At 41.8% G+C, this 20992-nt stretch overlaps 1 protein-coding gene across 1 annotated transcript in view; it reads right to left on the bottom strand.

Moving 5' to 3' along the window:
• LOC143482387 (NACHT, LRR and PYD domains-containing protein 3-like) overlaps positions 1 to 20178 on the bottom strand; it is a 32438-nt gene extending 12260 nt beyond the window's left edge. Inside the window, exons 1-6 of the mRNA XM_076980730.1 lie at positions 20035 to 20178; positions 19847 to 19919; positions 19579 to 19591; positions 19243 to 19353; positions 7366 to 7476; positions 2484 to 4256 (exon numbers count right to left, since the gene is read on the bottom strand). Of these exons, the coding sequence (XP_076836845.1) occupies positions 2484 to 4256; positions 7366 to 7476; positions 19243 to 19353; positions 19579 to 19591; positions 19847 to 19919; positions 20035 to 20178 (2225 nt within the window). The remainder of the gene's footprint in view (positions 1 to 2483; positions 4257 to 7365; positions 7477 to 19242; positions 19354 to 19578; positions 19592 to 19846; positions 19920 to 20034) is intronic.
• Between the last annotated feature and the right edge of the window lie 814 nt (positions 20179 to 20992).

Genomic DNA, 20992 nt, shown 5'->3' with positions numbered 1-20992 from the left:
ATTTGTGTTTCTGCTTTTTTGTGATCTGTGATCTCTGTGATCAGAGACTTTCTGGGTGAGGCTGCTGCCTCAGTCTTGCTCTGTGAATTAACATAATAAAGGGTGATGTTTGGCTTTGCTAATTGCTGGCAAGAAGGAGAAGAAGGAGGGGTGATGTCCTCAGAATCCTGAATTCTCAGGAGTTCTAGTGTTAAGCGGCCTAAGGCCGGTTAGGGCGCGAGGGCCCTGTGACCGACCGGGGCGTGGTTATCGTCTTGTTGACGGCCCAGTCGGTCCAGGGTCCCGCCCAGGAGGCGAGCTAACCTATCTGTTTTATGTTTCAGCTCCAGGACTGCAGGGAACGGGTCCCTGCCTTGTCTGCGTCCTGTGACGAGGAGCCTTATGTGTTGTGTTTTAGCTCTAGGACGGCAGGGAACGGGTCCCTGTCTTGTCCCCGCCCCTTTGTTGTGTTTTGTGTGCTGCCGCTGTAAGCCGCACATCCGGAGGGAAGTGCGGCTTTGGTGGGGGGGTCTGTCACGTTGTGGGGGGGCCCCCTACCGGTCGCCCACGGTTACAGCGGCAGCGGTCCTGTTTTTGGTCACGTGATGTTCGTCCCTCAGGTGGGCGGGACCCGTGATCCGTCTCACCTGAGGGTCGTTTGTTCGTCTATATATGTCTTGTCTTTGTACCAGTTGACTGCTGGTTATTATTTCCTTAATCTGGAACCATGCACGGGTTTTTGGTTTGCACACTTTCTATTAAACCATCCTCTTTCCCTGAGACTTGGCGTGATCGCTTCCTTTCTTTTTAGTTGCTCACACCTGCCCGTCACACATTATATATAGATTATATATATATATATATATATATATATATATATATATATATATATTTATATATATATATATATTTATATATATATATATATATATATATCTCAATGATATATCAATGATTACAGATTTGGTTTGCTTTCAGCCATATCTTAGTTTATATTTAAAATTCACATAATTCGTGCATGTTCGTAGTTGGTAGACCATTCCAGTATTGGCTAGCTCTAATAGAAAAAAACTATTTGCCCAAACTTACTATATCTATATTGTACTATACAATCCCATCTAATAGATGATCTTGTTACCACACTACCCCTGCTATCTTTTTGTTTTACAAACTGTCTCAGTGGAGGAGGAGCAAACCCGTATAAAATCTTAAACATGAGACTACGAGATGTTTAAAGTAGGGATGGGAGTTTAACATGTTAATTTTGATTAATTACAGGGGAAATAAAGAACTAAAAAAATTAACGCATTTAATGAATGAGACACTTTCGCACTGTGGAATGTTTCTCAGTGCACGAGTTCCAGGCATACAGATTACGTAGATGAGCATGATGGAGATGACTGAAGAGGCTACGCTGGTGGATGGGAAATTTAAATATAAGAAACTTCCAGATGGAAGTACAAACAAAAATAGTGTTATTTGCACTTTATGCAGGAAGAAGTTCACTTATCACAGGAGCACTTCCACCCTTCGTTACCACCTCAACGCAAAACATGTTGGGGCTAACACGTAGGTCAGTTCGCTTATCACAGGAGCACTTCCACCCTTCGTTACCACCTCAACGCAAAACATGTTGGGGCCAACGCGTAGGTCAGTAATGATAACTTAGCTGCCAAATGTATTCCTAGTACGAGCAAAAAGTGTCGCAAGTCAACATTCGACCCGTTCCCCGTCCTGTCCTAGTCTGGTTCCTGTCCTGTCTGACCTTGCTTTGAGAGGGGGTACTGTCACATAGGGCTACGCCCCCCTCTCCTCGCTGTCACTCCAATGTCTCTGTTCCTCGTGTTTCTGTTATTCCTATTCCTTCTTGAAGTGATCCCACAATTTTAAGTTCCGTAGCGGGGTAGCCAAGATACCAGAGCCTGTTTGTATAACATCCTGGGAGTCCACTGCCTCCCACAGTTTCCACTATTGCGCATGTGCGTCAAGGACAGAAAGGCAGGCGCAGCAGTTTGGAGACAACAAAGTAAAAAAAAAAAAACAAAAACAACGCATCGATTATATAAATTAGTCGTCATCTATTTTAATAGTCAACATAATCTGTATGCTGCATTTTTGTTATTTATAATGTGTATTGTGTCATATAACCAGTTGTAATAACCAGGTGTATTATGTTAATCAAACATGAAATGTATGTGATTAACATTATGTAATGTAAATGCTAAAGTCAGTAATTGTAATAAATTGGTTATGCATATTCATGACTCATGCTGGACTATGCAGTAGAGTTTACTCCAACACAGTACAGAAACTCCTTACAGTGAGATACAGTGAACATGTGTGTGTGTGTGTGTGTGTGAGAGAGAGAGAGAGAGAGGTGTGTGTGATAATTCATTTTTGCAGATAACAATGTCCTGAGTCATATTATGATTTTGTACTGATTCTATGATGCTTTAGGGAAACTCCCCCCAGTGCTTCATGTGTTCATGAATGAAAATACTCACTTAGCTTTTCTAGATGCTGTGACCACTGGCAGCAGTCTCAGTAGACATTCATGTGATGGGTCATATTTACTCAGGACAAACTCATCCAGCTCCTCTTCTGAGTTCAGCAACACAAACACCAGAGCTGACCACTGAGCAGGAGAGAGACTGGCTTCATGGAGACGATAGTCACCTCTTTTGTTCCGGTATGTTTGTACTTCCTGTACTAGAGAATGATCATTCAGTTCATTCAAACAGTGGAACAGATTGATGGATTTCTCTGGAGAGGGATTCTCCCTGATCTTCTCCTTGATGTACTTGACTGTTTCCTCTTTGCTGTGAGAGATGCTTTCTGTCTGTGTCAGTAGGACTTGTAAGAGAGTCTGATTGGACTCCAGTGAGAGACCCAGAAGGAAGCGAAGGAAAAGGTCCAGATGTCCATTTTCACTCTGTAAGGCCTTGTCCACAGCATTCTTAAGGAAGTCAAACATTGTTGATCTTTTAATGTCATGTTGGACTGCAGGGGTTTGCTGTTCCAACACATTTGTGTTGTTTGAGATGAAGGAGAGAAATGCATATAAAGCAGCCAGAAACTCATGAAGACTCGGATGCACAAAGCTGAACACCTTCCCAAGGTGCAGTCCAGACTCTTCTCTGAAGATCTGGGCATACGCTCCTGAGTACACTGACACCTCTTTGACATCAATGCCACACTCTCTCAGGTCTTCCTCATAGAAGATCAGGTTGCCCTTTTCCAGCTGTTGGAAAGCCAGTTTTCCCAGTGCCAGAAAACTTGTTCTAGCCCGCTCAATATCAACATAAGCATTGCCATGATACTTTCTGTCATTATATTTGATCTGAAAGATCAGGAAGTGTGTGAACATTTGAGTCAGAGTCTTGGGGATCTCTCCACTCTCTGCCTCACCCACCATTCTCTCTAGAACAGAGGCTGCAATCCAACAGAAGACTGGAATTTGGCACATGATGTAGAGGCTTCTTGATGATTTCAAGTGTGAGATTATTCTATTGGCCAGGATCTGGTCTCTGATTCTCTTCCTGAAGTACTCCTCTTTCTGAGGGTCACTGAACCCTCTTACCTCTGTTTCCATGTCAACACACTCAGGAGGGATCTGATTGGCTGCTGCTGGTCGAGAGGTTATCCAGAGGAGAGCAGAGGGCAGCAGATTCCCCTTGATGAGGTTTGTCAGCAGCACATCCACTGAGGTTGACTCCGTTATGTTCGATAAGCTCTCATTGTTCTGGAAATCTAGAGGAAGTCGAGACTCATCCAGACCATCAAAGATGAAAATGACTTTGTAAGCATCACAGTCTATTAAATGTAATTGTTTTGTTTCTGGGAAAAAGTGGTGAAGCAGATCCATCAGACTGAACTTTTTCTCCTTCATCAAATTCAGCTCCCTAAAAGGAAGTGGAAATATGAAGAGGATGTCATGATTGGCTCTTCCTTCAGTCCAGTCCAGAATGAACTTCTGCACAGAGACTGTTTTCCCAATTCCAGCAACTCCTTTAGTCAGCACTGTCCTGATGAGTTTGTCTTTAAAGAGGTCATTACATTTGATGGGTGTCTCCTGTGTTGCTGGTCTCCTGGATGCTGTCTCAATCTGTCTCACCTCATGTTCTTTATTGATCTCTCCACTCCCTCCCTCTGTGATGTAGAGCTCTGTGTTGATCTCATTCAGAAGGGGTGAACTTCCATGATCTGAGATTCCTTCATTAATTCTTTTATATGTCTCCAGTAATTTGTGTTTGAGCTTTTGCTGATAGAGACTAGCTCTAAAACAACAGAAAAACATGATTACAATTATTACAAAACACATGATTACAATTATTTTATTTTGTTATTATCTCTGAAGTCGGTTCACCTTAAAAACACCTTTATTGTTCTAAACCCAAATTAACTACTCCACCCTCAACTAAAGGAAGAAGGAACCTATTACAGTTACTAACTCATGTTCATATACAGGGTGTAACAGGGTGTATAATAGTTAAATTGTTTTCCTTTGTTTAAACTAGTTTGCCCATCTGCTAGTATTATATATTCTCCTGAACCACATCCTCTACACATTTAATCCATTTGTCATTTGCAGACACTACACGTTTGTGAGAGACTATAGCACTTGAGTCACATAAGGCTCCACTTCCTCCCCTGTATCATGTTGTATGTTTAGTTCTGCCCTCGTTTTTCTATTTCCCTGGGTTTTCCTCGGTTTGTCACCCCCCTGTTCCTTGTGTCCCCACCTTCATTATAGGTATAATAGAACTTCATGAGTTCACATGTCTCTCATGTCTAGAGTGTTTAAATGTGTGTCCTACCTTAGTTGTTGGTTATTGTTTGTGTAAGCTGAAGCTGTTTGTGTAATGTCTTCTGTGCTAGTCATTCTGGTGTCTGCTTTGTATATGCTAACTGTTGATCTGCTTTCTGTGCATGACCTGGGAAAATGCTACTAGCCTGGTTATCTGTTGAATCCATTGAACTTCTGTAAATCCAATATCTCCTGTGTTCCCTTGAATTGGTCTGGTATCCCTTGCATTTAGTTCCTGCCTGTTGTGTGTATTTAGTCCTTTAGCTTTAGCTGTTTATTGCCTTATCTCCTGTGTCTTTTAGCTCTATCGGTCCTTGTTTTCCCTGTGTTAGTTCACATGTTTAGCGTTATCCTATTGTTTGAGGTCTCATGTCTAGAGTGTTTCCATATGCTTAGCCCCAGGCTTGCTGTGTAGTAGTGTCTATTTGCCCAAGTTTTGTTTAACTTTGGTTTATGTGATTTACGTGTCCTCCTTGTATCTCAGTGTTAAATGTTATGTTTTAAATATAAAATGTTGGTTTTCCTGCATTTGCATTGTTCTGGTTTGTTTCACTCAGCCCTAAGTGCCTTGCTCATATGCTTTCACATTTCACATTGTTTGTTTGTATCCGCATGTGTCTTCACTATAAAGTAATGCAGAGATTCTTAACCCATGGGCCGCGGCCCACAAGCGCCACTTAAGGCGCTAGGGTAGTGCCCTTGGTGGGGGAGTCTGTCACGTTGAGGACCCCGGCCCCTCCCTTTTGGGCGTGTGTCTACGTCGTCTACGTCTCCTAGTCGGCGTCTGTGGATCTCCGTGGGTGCGGTTGTGTCTTGTGATAATCCGTCTCACCTGTGGCTCGTCTTGTAATCACGCGGGGCTTATGTGCGTTCACGCAGTGTCCTGTGCTCGTCGTTGTCTGAGTCTATGTGTGTGAACGCGTTGTTTATGTTATACATGCGCTGTTTGCGCTATATGTGTAAAAATAAAACCGTGACGTGCGGAAAAGAGCAAGGACCTCTGTCTCGTCTGTCGCCTCGCCCGAGCGTCACACTGTCTGTGTCTCACACTCCTTGTCTTAACTATGCTCGGTTTATTAGGAACACATTGTAGCTGGAACATTTGAAATCACATTCCTGCATCATTACCTGAACTCAGTACAACACTCACATTCCTACAGCATCATTACCTGAACTCAGTACAACACTCACATTCATACATCATTACCTGAACTCAGTAGAACACTCACATTCCTACATCATCATCATTGTTTATTTAACGTTAGTTAATTATTGTTAATGTGTTACTTCATGTGTTGTTCATGTTAACTAATGCATTACTTTGTGTTAGTCAACACCACAGTTTGCACTTCATAAAAACACAGCATTAACTAATGCACCTGTTTTTTTTACGTTGTTTACTTAACGTTAGTTAATTATTGGTATTGTGCAGTGATGTCAGTAACGCGTTACTCTAATCTGACCACTTTTTTCTGTAACGAGTAATATAACGCGCTACTATTTCCAGTGCAGTAATCAGATTAAAGTTACTTATCCACGTAACTGTGCGTTACTATTTTTATTTTCCCTAGTAAAAATATATATTTTTGCTTTCTTCTTGGCTCAGTTTTACTTTTGCGTCTGACCGTAGCGCTCGACTCCGCACGCGACCCTGTGAGAGCGCGAGCACGTTTTACAATTCATTTTTTTGCAGTGTCCTCCCGTAACGATATGTGGTAGTGTAAAGAAACACCCCTCAAAAACAGGGGAAGGAACATTTACCTGACGAATTTTAATGTTGCACTGTATTCCACATTTGAAAAGTGCTGGAATTTTGACTAACGTAGCCTACTTTAAATTGCTTGAAATTGTAATGGTATTTCGTTTCACAGGTAGCTGTCTGACTGAACAGTTCACTTGTATTACGTTTACAAATAAATGTACAAATAATACCGCGCAGCTACACAAACGTAATGTCTGGAGATACTGTAGCGACTACTACTGCTCACGGTGAATTCACTAACGGACACTTGGCCACTCAAGGAGTCTGGCCCTTTAAGTGACACTGGGGGGGCGGGGCCTGCGCGCACCAGGGTTGCGTTATCAATAAAGTTTCCCTCCTCGGGATTTTTGGATTAAGCAGTTTCTGCCTCGGTTACCGAACCTGCTTCAATACATTGTTACTGTTAAAAATGCACTTCCAATAAAGTGAGTATTGGAAAAATTAATTTTGCTGCTGAATGTAACTACTAAAGTAACTTGTAATCTAACGTAGTTACTTTTAAAATCAAGTAATCAGTAACGTAACTAAGTTACTTTTAAAAGGAGTAATCAGTAATCGGATTACTTTTTCAAGGTAACTTAGCCATCACTGTTAATGTGTTACTTCATGTTTTGTTTATGTTAACTAATGCATTAATGTTAGTAAGTAAACACTTAATGTAAAGTGTTACCCACTCACATTCCTACATCATCATTACCTGAACTCAGTACAGCACTCACATTCCTACATTATCATTACCTAAACCCAGAACACTCACATTCCTACATCATCATTACCTGAACTCAATACAACACTCACATTCCTATATCATCATTACCTGAACTCAGAAGGATTATCTCCGAAGTTATATGGAGGCTCCATTGATCTATCACTCTTCATGGACACATAGCTGGGTGCAGGTGATTCGTATATCTTCCTCTTTACCAAACTACAACACAAAATTAAAGTGCAAATATATCTTACAGTTTTTGATGACTGCTAACATGCGTTTCCCAATACTTGTGATACATTGTCAAAACTTTAAACACACCAACACATTGACCTCACACAAATAGCCAAATTGTTAACATCGTGTTCAAAAGCGCATTTTCTTAACTAAATAAAAACTCTGCATTTCATAATGCAAACAAAGTTTCTCTTTATACACCAACTTTGTTAAAACACAGCAAACCTGGTTCAGTATCCAATCATTCTTTCAAACAATAGCACAGATTCTCTATTCGAGATGAACATAGTCAATCACGGCACAACCACTGTAAAAAAACTAACATTTGATGGCAATACAGAAACAGTATTACATGTAATATTTTACTCTCTCCCAGCAAATAACAGACATTTAACAGTAACATCTGTTGTTTTCTTAGTCAGTTCATTTTTACTGTAATCTGCTTCATTTGGACTTTTTTCAAATGTGTGCATTTTTGGCAACATACTGTCTACACAATGAGTGATATTTACTGTTAGGTACTATATGGAATGTAGAATAAACAAAAAAGGAGTCAGTAACAGTTTTGCAGTAAAGGGTATATTTTTCTGTATTAGGGACATTACTGTAAATTGTGGCCTAACCTAAATAATAATTGTGGCCTAAAAAATAATTACCGTAATTGTAAACATAATTAGCCATGGTCCCATTTGTGTAAAAATACACATGTACAAAAAAGCCACACAAGGGGAAAAAAACAGAATACAAAACTGAACAGTCTTGTTATGTGTAATGTAGCAGTTGGCCACATGTTTTCATCCTCATCACATCCGATGTTGGCCCTTGCCATGCACCTGGGATAGAAAAGCTTGGTATGCCTTATTCACCCCTGGCAGTCTTCAGCTGAACTGTCTCTGCAGCCAAGATCCATTGCATCCAGGAGGGACATTTGGTCATGGGGGCGATGATCATACACCTTCCACCTCCAGACTGAAAAAAGTTCCTTACTGGGGTTGAGGAAAGGCGAGATGGGCGGGAGGAAAAGGGACATCACTCTTGGATGGTCTATAAACCAGTTTGTGATGAAATGAGAATGACAAAATGCTACATTGTCCCATCACAAATGTCCTCATGTTTCCTCCCACCTGTTCCATTTCTGCTTCTGGGACCAGTTGTTGGTAGAGTTCATTCAAAAACGAAAGAAGGAGGTCACTGTTATAGGGACCAATCTGGCATTTGTGAAGGACCAAACCAGCACTCTTGAGATTGCAGGACAAATTGTTATATATATATATATATATATATATATATATATATATATATATATGTATGTAGAGAACCGTGACCATTAAACCTGGGCCCGCTACCCCACCCCCCCCCCCCCCCACCCCCCAAAATTTTTTTTTCCACTCCTAAAAATAACCGAGACGACAGTATAGCTTTAGAAACGCAATAAACAATAACATTTGTACTAGATAACTTGTTAAGCAAAATAAGTTTCCAAACAAAATAAGGTTTCACAGCTCCGTGGTTCTCGGAAGCGGAATATGTAAATGAGGATGTCAAAAGGACTGAATCGAAACTAGCTAGCGGCGGTAGGACAGCTAGCGTTGCCACAGCGGGCGGAAATTATCATACAGTTAAGCCTGCCCACTAAGAGGGAAGATATGACTGGTCAATTTTACTGTCATTTGAAACTGGTTTTGCACTGAATTATAACTGCCAGGCCCTCTGTAAACGAACAGCGAGCATCACAGTCCTGATAGGGGGAGACACAGGCTCAACAGGCTCACAGGCTTCTACTTAACCCCTCACCTTCCAACACAGATTGAATAGACACGGGTGAATAATTTATTTGCTTATATTTTTGTAATTGTTTAGATGTCGATTGTAAAACTGTAAGTAGATTAAATAAAATTGGATAATTATATATATACATATATATATATATATATATATATATATATATATATATATATATATATGTTTTAAGAATATTTTAGGCCCTTTGAGAGGGCGTAGAGGGCCCTGACGGTTCCCCACTGATATATAATATATTTTATTTTATTGATCTATATTTGTGTAATACAGTAATAGCCTTTGTTTTTGCAGAACTTTGCATCTTATTGTCACGTTGAGGACCCCGGCCCCTCCCTTTTGGGCATGTGTTTACGTTGTCCACGTGCATCGTCTGCCTCTGTGGAACTACGTGGTTAAGGTTAAGTCTTGTGATAATTCGTCTCACCTGTGACTCGTCTCGTAATCACGTGGGGCTAATGTGGTTTGTCTATTTGATGTGCGCTCGCGCAGTGTCCTGTGTTCGTCGTTGTCTAAAGTCTGCACGTTGTGTGTGCATGTTTGATGTTTCTCGTGCGCTATTGTGCAATACCCGTTACAATTAAAGTACCGTTTGCTCTGCAACCTGAGGATTCTGTTTCTCATCCTTGGCTGCGCCGAACGTCACACTTATACAGAATTTAAGGTTTTGAAACCTTAGGTTTTCATTTTTGACATGCTATGTGCAAGCAATTGTAAATAGGGCAAAAATGATCCAGAATTTTGTTTTTGGATAACCTTGTGTGTATAGGAAATGTAAGCATTATAAAAAATGTAAAATGACTGCATTTTGTGCCATAACAACATGAATTGAATTATTAGATTAGCCACTGAAGACTGATGTTGTGATCAATGTGTTTAGAGTTTTGAAAATGTGACTACAGATTGGACAAATGCATTTTAGCAGTCGTCAAAAAGTGTAATGTATATATATATATATATATATACAGTGGGGAAAATAAGTATTTAGTCAGTCACCAATTGTGCAAGTTCTCCCACTTAAAAAGATGAAAGAGGCCTGTAATTGACATCATAGGTAGACCTCAACTATGAGAGACAAAATGTGAAAAAAATTTGAGAAAATCATTTTGTCTGACTTTTAAAGAATTTATTTGCAAATAATGGTGGAAAATAAGTATTTGGTCATCTACAAACAAGCAAGATTTCTGGCTGTCACAGACCTGTAACTTCTTTTTTAAGAGGCTCCTCTTTCCCCCACTCATTACCTGTATTAATGGCACCTATTTGAAGTCGTTAACAGTATAAAAGACACCTGCCCACAACCTCAGTCACACTCCAAACTCCACTATGGTGAAGACGAAAGAGCTGTCGGAGGACACCAGAAACCCAATTGTAGGCTGGGAAGACTGAATCTGCAATAGGCAAGCAGCTTGGTGTGAAGAAATCTACTGTGGGAGCAATAATCAGAAAATGGAAGACCTACAAGACCACTAATAATCTGGGACCAACGTTACAAAGGCTACCATCAGCAACACACTACGACGCCAGGGACTCAGATCTTGCAGTGCCAGACGTGTCCCCCTGCTTAAGCCAGGCACATCTGAAGTTTGCTAGAGAGCATTTGGATGTTCCAGAAGAGTATTGGGAGAATGTCATATGGTCAGATGAAACCAAAGTAGAACTATTTGGTAAAAACACAACTCGTCGTGTTTGGAGGACAGTGAATGCTGAGTTGCATCCAAAGAATAACATACCAACTGTCAAGCATGGGGGTGGCAACATCATGCTTTGGGGCTGTTTCTCTGCAAAGGGACCAGGACGACTGGTCCGTGTACATGAAAGAATGAATGGGGCCATGTATTGTGAGATTTTGGGTGCAAACCTCCTTCCATTGGCAAGGGCAATGAAGATGAAACGTGAGATCTGCATGGAGGAATGGGCCAACATACCAGCAACAGTGTGTGCCAACCTTGTGAAGACTTACAGAGGATATACAACAAAGTATTGAGATGAACTTTTGTTATTGACCAAATACTTATTTTCCACCATTATTTGCAAATAAATTCTTTAAAAGTCAGACAAAAATGATTTTCTCAAATTTTTTTTCACATTTTGTCTCTCATAGTTGAGGTCTACCTATGATCTCAATTACCGGCCTCTCTCATCTTCTTAAGTGGGAGAACTTGCACAATTGGTGACTGACTAAATACTTATTTTCCCCACTGTATTAGTATTAGTATTAGTGCTGTCAATTCCAGGTCCAGATTAAAAGTCCTCACCAGGATTTTGCTCAAGCTTGCTAGATTTTCTAATTAGCAATCCAGGTAAAATTAGTGGAATCAACACAATCCAGGAAGCCTGAGCAAAATCCTGGTGAGGACTTTTAATCGCAGCACCTGGAATTGACAGCGCTAATATATATATATATATATATATATACTACCGTTCAAAAGTTTGGGGTCACTTAGAAATGTTCTTATTTTTGAAAGAAAAACAGTTTTTTTTCAATGTAGCTAACATTAAATTAATCAAAAATACACTCTATACATTATTAATGTGATAAATGACTATTCTAGAAACTGTCTGGTTTTTAATGCAATATCTACATAGATGTATGGAGACCCATTTCCAACAACCATCACTCCAATGTTCTAATGGTACATTGTGTTTGCTAACTGTGTAAGGAGGCTATTGGATATTTAGAAAACCCTTGAAAACCCTTGTGCAAGTAGGTTAGCACAGCTGAAAACAGTTTTGCTGATTAGAGAAGCTATAAAACTGATCTTCCCTTGAGCTAGTTGAGAATCTGGAGCATTATAATTGTTGGTTCGATTAAACTCACAAAATGGCCAGAAAAAGACAACTTTCAATTGAAACTGGACAGTCTATTCTTGTTCTGAGAAATGAAGGCTATTCCATGCGAGACATTGCCAAGAAACTGAAGATTTCCTACAATGGTGTGTACTACTCCCTTCAGAGGAGAGCACAGACAGGCTCTAACCAGAGTAGATGGAGAAGTGGAAGGCCCCGCTGCACAACTGAGCAAGAAGACAAGTACATTAGAGTCTCAAGTTTGAGAAATCGATGCCTCACAGGTCCTCAACTGGCAGTTTCATTAAATAGTACACGCAAAACGCCAGTGTCAACGTCAAGAGTGAGGAGGCGACTCCGTGATGCTGGCCTTCAGTGCAGAGTGGCAAAGAAAAAGCCATATCTGAGACTGGCTAATAAAAGAAAAAGATTAATATGGGCAAAAGAACACAGACATTGGACAGAGGAAAATTGGGAAAAAGTGTTATGAACAGACGAATCAAAGTTTGCGGTGTTTGGATCACACAGACGAACATTTGTGAGATGCAGAACAACTGAAAAGATGCTGGAAGAGTGCCTGACACCATCTGTAATGTGATGGTCTGGGGTTGCTTTGGTGCTGGTAAAGTGGGAGATTTGTACAAGATAAAAGGGATTTTAAATAAGGAAGGCTATCACTCCATTTTGCAACACCATGCCATACCCTGTGGACAGCGCTTGATTGGAGCCAATTTCATCCTGCAAAAGGACAATGACCCAAAGCACACCTCCAAATAATGCACAAACTATTTAGAGAAGAAGCAGGCAGCTGGTGTTTTATCAGCAATGGAGTGGCCAGCGCAGTCACAGGATCTCAACCCCTTTGAGCTATTGTGGGAGCAGCTTGACCGTATGGTACAAAAAAAGTGCCCATCAACCCAATCAAACTTGTGGGAGGGGCTTCTGGAAGCATAGGGTGAAATTTCTCCAGATTACCTCAGCAAATTAACAGCTAGAATGCCAAAGGTCTGCAATGCTGTAGTTGCTGCAAAGGGAGCATTCTTTGACGAAAGCAAAGTTTAAAGTAGGAAATTATAAAAAAAAAAAAAAAAACATTATTTCTACCTTGTCAATGTCTGGACTATAATCATTTGTTAATTAGTATGGTGTAGAGCCTCTTTTTGTGGCCAATACAGCGTCGATTCGTCTTTGGAATGACATATACAAGTCCTGCACAGTGGTCAGAGGGATTTTAAGCCATTCTTCTTTTAGGATAATGGCCAGGTCACGACGTGATGCTGGTGGAGGAAAATGTTTCCGTACTCGCTCCTCCAAAACACCCCAAAGTGGCTGAATAATATTTAGATCTGATGACTGAGCTGGCCATGGGAGATGTTAAATTTCACTTTCGTGTTCATCAAACCAATTCACCAGTCTTGTTGTGTGTATTGGTGTATTGTCATCCTGATACACCACACCGCCTTCAAGATACAATGTTTGAACCATTAGATGCACATGGTCCTCCAGAATGGTTTGGTAGTCCTTGGCAGTGACACACTCATCTAGCACAAGTCAGAGGTGGGACCAAGTCAGTGTTTTGCAAGTCTCAAGTAAGTCCAAGTCTTTATCCTCAAGTCCCGAGTCAAGTCTCAAGCAAAGACAGTCAACTCAACTCAACTTTTTACAGGCACCAGCGCTTTACGAATGCTACGCTGATGCATTTACGCTTTACGAATAGCAAGCTTCATCGTAAGCAAGATGCTGTCATTACGAATGGTTATTCTAAACATTTGGATAAAATGTTTAAATATAGACTAATAAAAGGTTAGGGTTATTTTTTCATTGTTTTCTGTTATTGTGGGGTCACGGTGTAGGCTACTATTGTTACCTGGAGACTCAGTGGGGTCACATATTCTGATGGCTGCCGTCAGAATTGGTGACCCCAGTTAAAAAGGCTCACCTGTACATCCCATTCATGATTTCTTTGTTGGCTGCAATGGTGAGGGGATGGTAAATCTTGTTACATTTATGTAATTAAGAGACAATAAATGTAAATATAAACATCTGTTATATTTTGGCTCGTGGACACCAACAAAACGAGTAAAGAAAGTGCATCAGCGTAGTTTACGTAGCATTCGTAAAGTGTTTGTGCCTCTGAACAGAAACTGTGAAATAGCGCCCCCTGTGGTCACAAAACTCGACGGTCACAGAAGCTGGTGTAACGCCGGTCTGCGTCAGAAGGACGGAAATTAAATTAATGGGGTGCACTTTATAAATATTAATATGCGTTTTAAAATTAAGATTTGGGGTAAAAAAAATCAAGTCTTTGCAAGTAAACAGGTTCAAGTCCAATTCAGGTCCCAAGTTATTGGTTTAAAAGTCCAAGTCAAGTCTAAGTCTCTGAATATTTTTTCAAGTCAAGTCAAAAGTCTTAATATTAATGACTCGAGTCTGACTCAAGTCCAAGTCATGTGACTCGAGTCCCCACCTCTGGCACAAGTATTGGGCCAAGGGAATGCCATGATATGGCAGACCAAACCATCACTGATCCACCCCAATGGTTCACTCTGGACATGCAACAGTCTGGGTGGTTCGCTTCTTTGGGGCTTCTCCACACCGTAACTCTCCCAGATGTGGGGAAATCAGTAAAGGTGGACTCATCAGAGAACAATACGCTGCAGCTCGGCTGGTCTTCAACTTTCCCAAGTTCAGCCATGTCACTCCCTTGCTGTGCTCCCTCCACTGGCTTCCGGTAGCTGCCCGCATCAAATATAAAACCCTGGTGCTGGCCTACAAAGCAAAGAATGGTCCAGCTCCTCCTTACTTGATGGCCATGGTAAAACCCAGATGCATACCTAGAGCCCTCCGCGCTCGTCTTGACCCTCCATCATCCAGGACACATGGGAGACAAGCATCCAGACTTTTCTCTTTCCTGGCTCCAAGGTGGTGGAATGAACTTCCCTTGTGTATCCGAACATCTGAGTCACTTGCTGTCTTCAGACGCCAACTGAAGACCCACCTCTTTCAAGTGCACTTTGCATAATTATGCTTCATCTATTGTGTTTATCGTCTCTTTCCTCAGGTGTTTGTTACAGGTATTGCTTACTGTCTTTTTCACAGGTATTGTGCATAATTGGGTTATAGGAATTGTTTACTGTATTTTTCCTCAGGTGATGTGTATATTCAGGTATAATTGTTAGGTATCATTTGACTTTCGTCCAGTGGTTTTTCCAGCTTAGAGTACCTTGTGTTCAGGACTATCTATTCTACTTTGGAGATTCCAAACAACTACATAGCACTACATAGCACCAAGCAACTACATAGCACATTTGTAAGTCGCTCTGGATAAGAGCGTCTGCTAAATGCCATAAATGTAAATGTAAATGTAAACAATACATGTGTCAGGAATGTCACCTGATTGCCACTCGAGCTCAGCTGTTCCCCATCACCACACCCACATTCCAAACATTCTCATGCCCTTCCGTCCCACTTCCTGACGCGAAGTATTGCCAACCATGCGTTATACCCTTGTGTGGATTCTATTGTGTACCGACCTCTGCTTGTTCCCTAGACCGCATCTCCTGCCTAGCCCTCGGATACCTCATGGACACTGCCTACCTGTCACGACCTTGGACCGGATTAACCACCCCTACGTAGCGACACGGACTACCTATCATAACAACCTAGTGTCTTTGTGCCCTACTACTGTACAGAGCTATCAAAATAAAAGTCTTGAGCTTTTGCATCAGGATCCCTTTCTGTGTCCTCCATACATTACAGCATGTTTCACATTGTCCACAGCCTAAGATTTGCGCTCCTTGCACCATTGAAACTGACGTTTGGCACTGGCACGAGTGACCAAAGGTTTGGCTATAGCAGACCGGCTGTGTATATTGACCCTGTTGAGCTGCCGACAGACAGTTTTGATGGAAACAGAAGAGTTGAGGTGCACATTTAATTCTGCCATGATTTGGGCAGCCATGGTTTTATGTTTTTTGGATAAAATCCAGGTTAGCCCCCAAACATCCCTTTCAGACAGCTTCCTCTTACATCCACAGTTAATCATGTTGGATGTGGTTCATCCTTCTTGGTGGTATGCTGACATTACCCTGTGGCTCTTGATACATCACAAAGACTTGCTATCTTGGTTACAGATGCGCCAGCAAGACGTGCACCAACAATTTGTCCTCTTTTGAACTCTGGTATGTCACCAATAATGTTGTGTTCATTGCAATATTTTGAGCCCAACTGTGCTCTTACCCTGCTAATTGAACCTTCACACTCGGCTCTTAATGGTGCAATGTGCAATTAATGAAGGTTGGCCACCAGGCTGGTCCAACTTAGCCATTCCCACACTAAAATGAGAGTCGTTTCAGTTTCATTGTCCAACCCCTGTGTGTGTGTGTGTGTGTGTGTGTGTGTGTGTGTATACAGAAGTATTTCTCCCAGAAGATTTTTGCACATGTTTATTTGCTTTGTGTGTATTAGAATAACACAAAAAACAGAGGAAAAAAAGGCAAATTTGACATTATTTCACAAAAAAACTCCAAAAATGGACCGGACAAAAATTATTGGCAACCTCAAATTAATATTTGGTTGCACACCCTTTGGAAAAAATTCTTCCTATAACCATCAACAAGCTTCTTACACCTCTCAATTGGAATTTTGGACCACTCATCTTTTGCAAACTGCTCCAAGTCTCTCATATTTGAAGGGTGCCTTCTCTCAACAGCAGTTTTAAGATCTCTCCACAAGTGTTCAATGGGATTTAGATCCGGACTCATTGTTGGCCACTTTGGAACTCTCCAGCGCTTTGTTCCCATCCATTTCTGGGTGCTTTTTGAAATATGTTTGTATGTCATTGCCCTGCTAGAAGAGCCAGGATGCAAATCCAGCTTTCTGACACTGGGCTCTACATTGGGCCCAAAATCCTTTGGAAATCTTCAGATTTCATGATGCCTTGCACACAGTCAAGACACCCAGTTCCAGAGGCAGCAAAACAACCCCAAAACATATTTGAACCTCCACCATATTTGACTGTAGGTACTGTGTTCTTTTCTTTGTAGGCCTCATTTCATTTTCGGTAAACAGGAAAATGATATGCTTCACCAAAAAGCTCTATCTTGGTCTCATCCGTCCACAAGATGTTTTCCCAGAAGGATTTTGGCTTATATACTTATATACATTCTGGAAAACTGCAGTCTAGCTTTTTTGTCTCTGTGTCAGCAGTGGGGTTCTCCTGGGTCTCCGGCCATAGCGTTTCATTTCATTCAAATGTCGATGGATAGATCGAGCTGACACTGATGCACCCTGTGCCTGCAGGACAGCTTGAATTTCTTTGGAACATGATTGGGGCTGCTTATCCACCATCCAGACTATCCTGCGTTGCAACCTTTTATACATTTTTCTCCTCTGTCCAAGTCCAGGGAGATTAGCTATAGTTCCATGGGTTGTAAACCTCTTGATTATGTTGCGTACCGTGGACGAAGGAACATCAAGATCTCTGGAGATGGACTTGTAACCTTGAGATTGTTGATATTTTTCCACAATTTTGGTTCTCATGTCCTCAGACAGTTCTCTTCTCCTCTTTCTGTTCTCCATGCTTATTGTGGCACACACAGGCACACTATGCAAAGACTGAGTCAACTTCTCTCCTTTTTATCTGGTTTCAGGTGTGATTTTTTTATTTTCCACACCTGTTACTTATCACAGGCAGTGTTAATTTTGACAGCAATATTTGATTTAATTTTAGTCTTAGTCTTTTGACTAAAATGTCGTTTACTTTTAGTCATAATTTAGTCATTGGAGTTGTTTTTAGTATAAGTCTAGTTTTAGTCAGTGTTTGTATGTGCAATATATACAAAAACAGATCTCCAAACAACTTTATTGACCTGAACTTATAGTTATTAAGGATAACAATAACAAAACATTTATGAACAGTAGGCCCACTCTCCCTGAAAAACATAAGGAGTTTGTTATGAACAATGCATATTACATTCAATATAAAACTGGGTGCCGTAAAAACAGCAATGCCATCGCAGATATTTTTCCCGACATCATCATCCCATATGCTTTATACACTGTCTTCTTTTTCTCAAAGTCAAAGGAGAAATGTGTCCATATATCACGGCTCATCTTTCTCCCTGCTGACATTGTCCAGTTAACTTTGAGTTGAATTTCATGAGTGACCACAGTTCACAGGCTAGTATGGTCTTCCCGGGTTCTGTGCGATGTGAAGACGTTAGTACTGATTGGATGGTTACCCGGTTTGTCCGGCCTCTCCGTGTATGCTAAAGTAGTAACTGTTGGATCTCTTAACTTATCCCTACCTTTCACAAAACTAAATCAGGTCTTATTGGATGTCGTAGCTGACCAATATTTTCGTCTCGTTTTTATTTGTTGATGACAATGTCCATTAAATTCGTTATCGTTTTTATCCCTTCGTATAGTTTTTATTTAGTTTTTATTTTATTTAGTTATCGTTTTCGTCATGAAAAAAAGGTTTGTTGACGAAAACTATGACAAAATTAGTATTCCTATTCACGGGACAGGTTTATGTCATCTGCATCTGGTTATGTCCATGTTTGTAGTTCCGTGGGTGTGGGTCGTTTGTGCACATGTTCATCGGTCTCACCTGTGCATCGGCTCATGATCAGGATTGTGTAGTACATCTATTTAATATGCGTTCGCACAATGTCCTGTGCTCGTCTTTGTCTGAAGCTTGTGTCATGTAAAATGTTAGATGTACTGAGTGCTTGCGCGATCTGCGCTGGACTTGATCAATGTGTGTGTGTGAATAAACGTTACAGAGCTCATTGTGTCTGCCTCCTCTCACTGTAACATTAACACTGATCACAGGTGAGTTTGAATGAGCATTACATGCTTGAAACAAAGTTATTTACTCTCAATTTTGAAAAGGTGCCAATAATTTTGTCCGGCCCATTTTTTGAGTTTTTTGTGAAATTATGTCAAATGTGCCTTTGTTGGATGTAACATCTACTGTTAACAAATTATGTTGGAAACAGTACAGGACTTATAACAAATATTATGTTGGTGGTAATTAAGAAAGGACCTTCAAGACATTCAGATTAGAACAGAGCAATATTTAATTTCCCAGACAAATTCTCTACATCATCATTAACTGAACTCAGTAGAACACTCACATTCCTACATCATCATTACCTGAACTCAGAAGGATTATCTCCAAATTTATATGGAGGCTCCATTGATCTATCACTCTTCATGGACACATAGCTGGGTGCAGGTGTTTCGTATATCTTCCTCTTTACCAAACTACAACACAAAATGAAATGTTATTTTAGTGTTCCCTTTATTTTTTGAGCAGTATATATATATATATATATATATATATATATATATATATATATATATATATATATATATATTATGGCAAGCTGTTCAAGAAATAATTATATATATAGAATGACTACTAAGTGTTACGTGATGTGCGGGCGGAAGGACAAGGCATGGAATCCAGCTCGCACATTTAAACGTCACTTTATTGAGTGACCTAATAGCATGGACAGCGCACATATAACATAAACACAAACGTGTGAGACTCAGACAAAGACGAGCATGGGACACTGCGCAAACGCACATTAAATAGACAAACCACATAAACCCCAAGTGATGACGAGAGACGAGCCACAGGTGAGACTGATAATCACACTCGGACACAACCACACCCACGGAGATACACAGACGCAGACTACTAGACGCAGACGACATAAACACACGCCCAAATGGGTGGGGTTGGGAGCTGTACCGTGACAGAGCCCTTCACCAAGGGTGACCGCCCTCGGTGGAGAGTCCGCCATGAACAGCCTAGAACTCCCTCCCTGGGAAGACGGGGGAAAAAACATTAGGCACACATAACGGCACGTTTACAAACACACCTATCGGAACATGAAATACAAGCGGCACAGGAGGGAAAAGGGGGTTTGGAACACACACGGGGACAGACACAAACACAGGTACTGACAGACATGGGAACACGTTTCTCATGGCCAGGAGAGCTGCCAAGGGAGAAAACGCTCCCTGGCCTGCAGGCACTGCAGTGGGCGGTACTCCCTCCACCTTCGGGCGGATCCCCCGCATGCGGCGGACATCCCAGCAGCCCTCTCGGTGGGTGCGCACCCAGTTGCCAGGGAAGCCGTTGGAGGACGCAGGGTACGCCTACCGCCTTTCCGTCCCCTCCCTCCGAACTCCCCCTAGGGGACCCCAATTCTCCTGGGAGGTCGCTCCTCTGGCCGTGTCCTCTGTACGGGTTCCTCCAGCTCCATCTCCTCTTCCTCAGAGCCGCCCGAACACAGTGGGGGCGGAACACTCCGATGAAGGAGGACTTCCATAGTCTTCCTCCTCACCACTGTACACGGTGGGAGCGGAACGCTTTGATGGAGGAGGGCTGCCGTAGTCTTCCTCCTCACCGCAGTCCTCAGTAGGGGCTGAGTAAACTGACGGTGGAGGGCTGACCTCCTCCTCTCCATAGTAGACCGTAGAAGCGGAATACACAGATGAAGGGGGACTCACGTCCTCCCCGTAGCACTCCATGAGGGCAGAGTACACCGATGGGGAGGAGCCGGCTCCACCTTCTGTCTCTTCCTCTCCCGAGTCCTCACTTCTAAACTCCTCCTCGGGAGGGGTCACGCACACCATCCCCGCATACACCACCAACGTGTGTCCTCCAGGGGGCGTGGAGATGACGTAGTGGGAAACCCCTGTCTGCCAACTGCCAGGGGAGAGGAGTCCCTCGTCGGGGAGCCGAATCCCGATCGCCAAGCTCGCTGGGCAGCCTGGCGGTAATGCTCCGCTTTTGACTCCTTCTTTGCTTCCCGTGCGTACCGCAGCAGGGACGCACATACTGGGTCCTGCTCCAGCTCCTCCTCTGTCATCATAGCGTCGCACAGGGGAA

The sequence above is a fragment of the Brachyhypopomus gauderio genome, chromosome 18 (genome assembly GCF_052324685.1).
Source record: "Brachyhypopomus gauderio isolate BG-103 chromosome 18, BGAUD_0.2, whole genome shotgun sequence".
In the NCBI taxonomy this organism is placed as follows: domain Eukaryota; kingdom Metazoa; phylum Chordata; class Actinopteri; order Gymnotiformes; family Hypopomidae; genus Brachyhypopomus; species Brachyhypopomus gauderio.
This window is presented reverse-complemented; position numbering and strand designations above follow the sequence as displayed.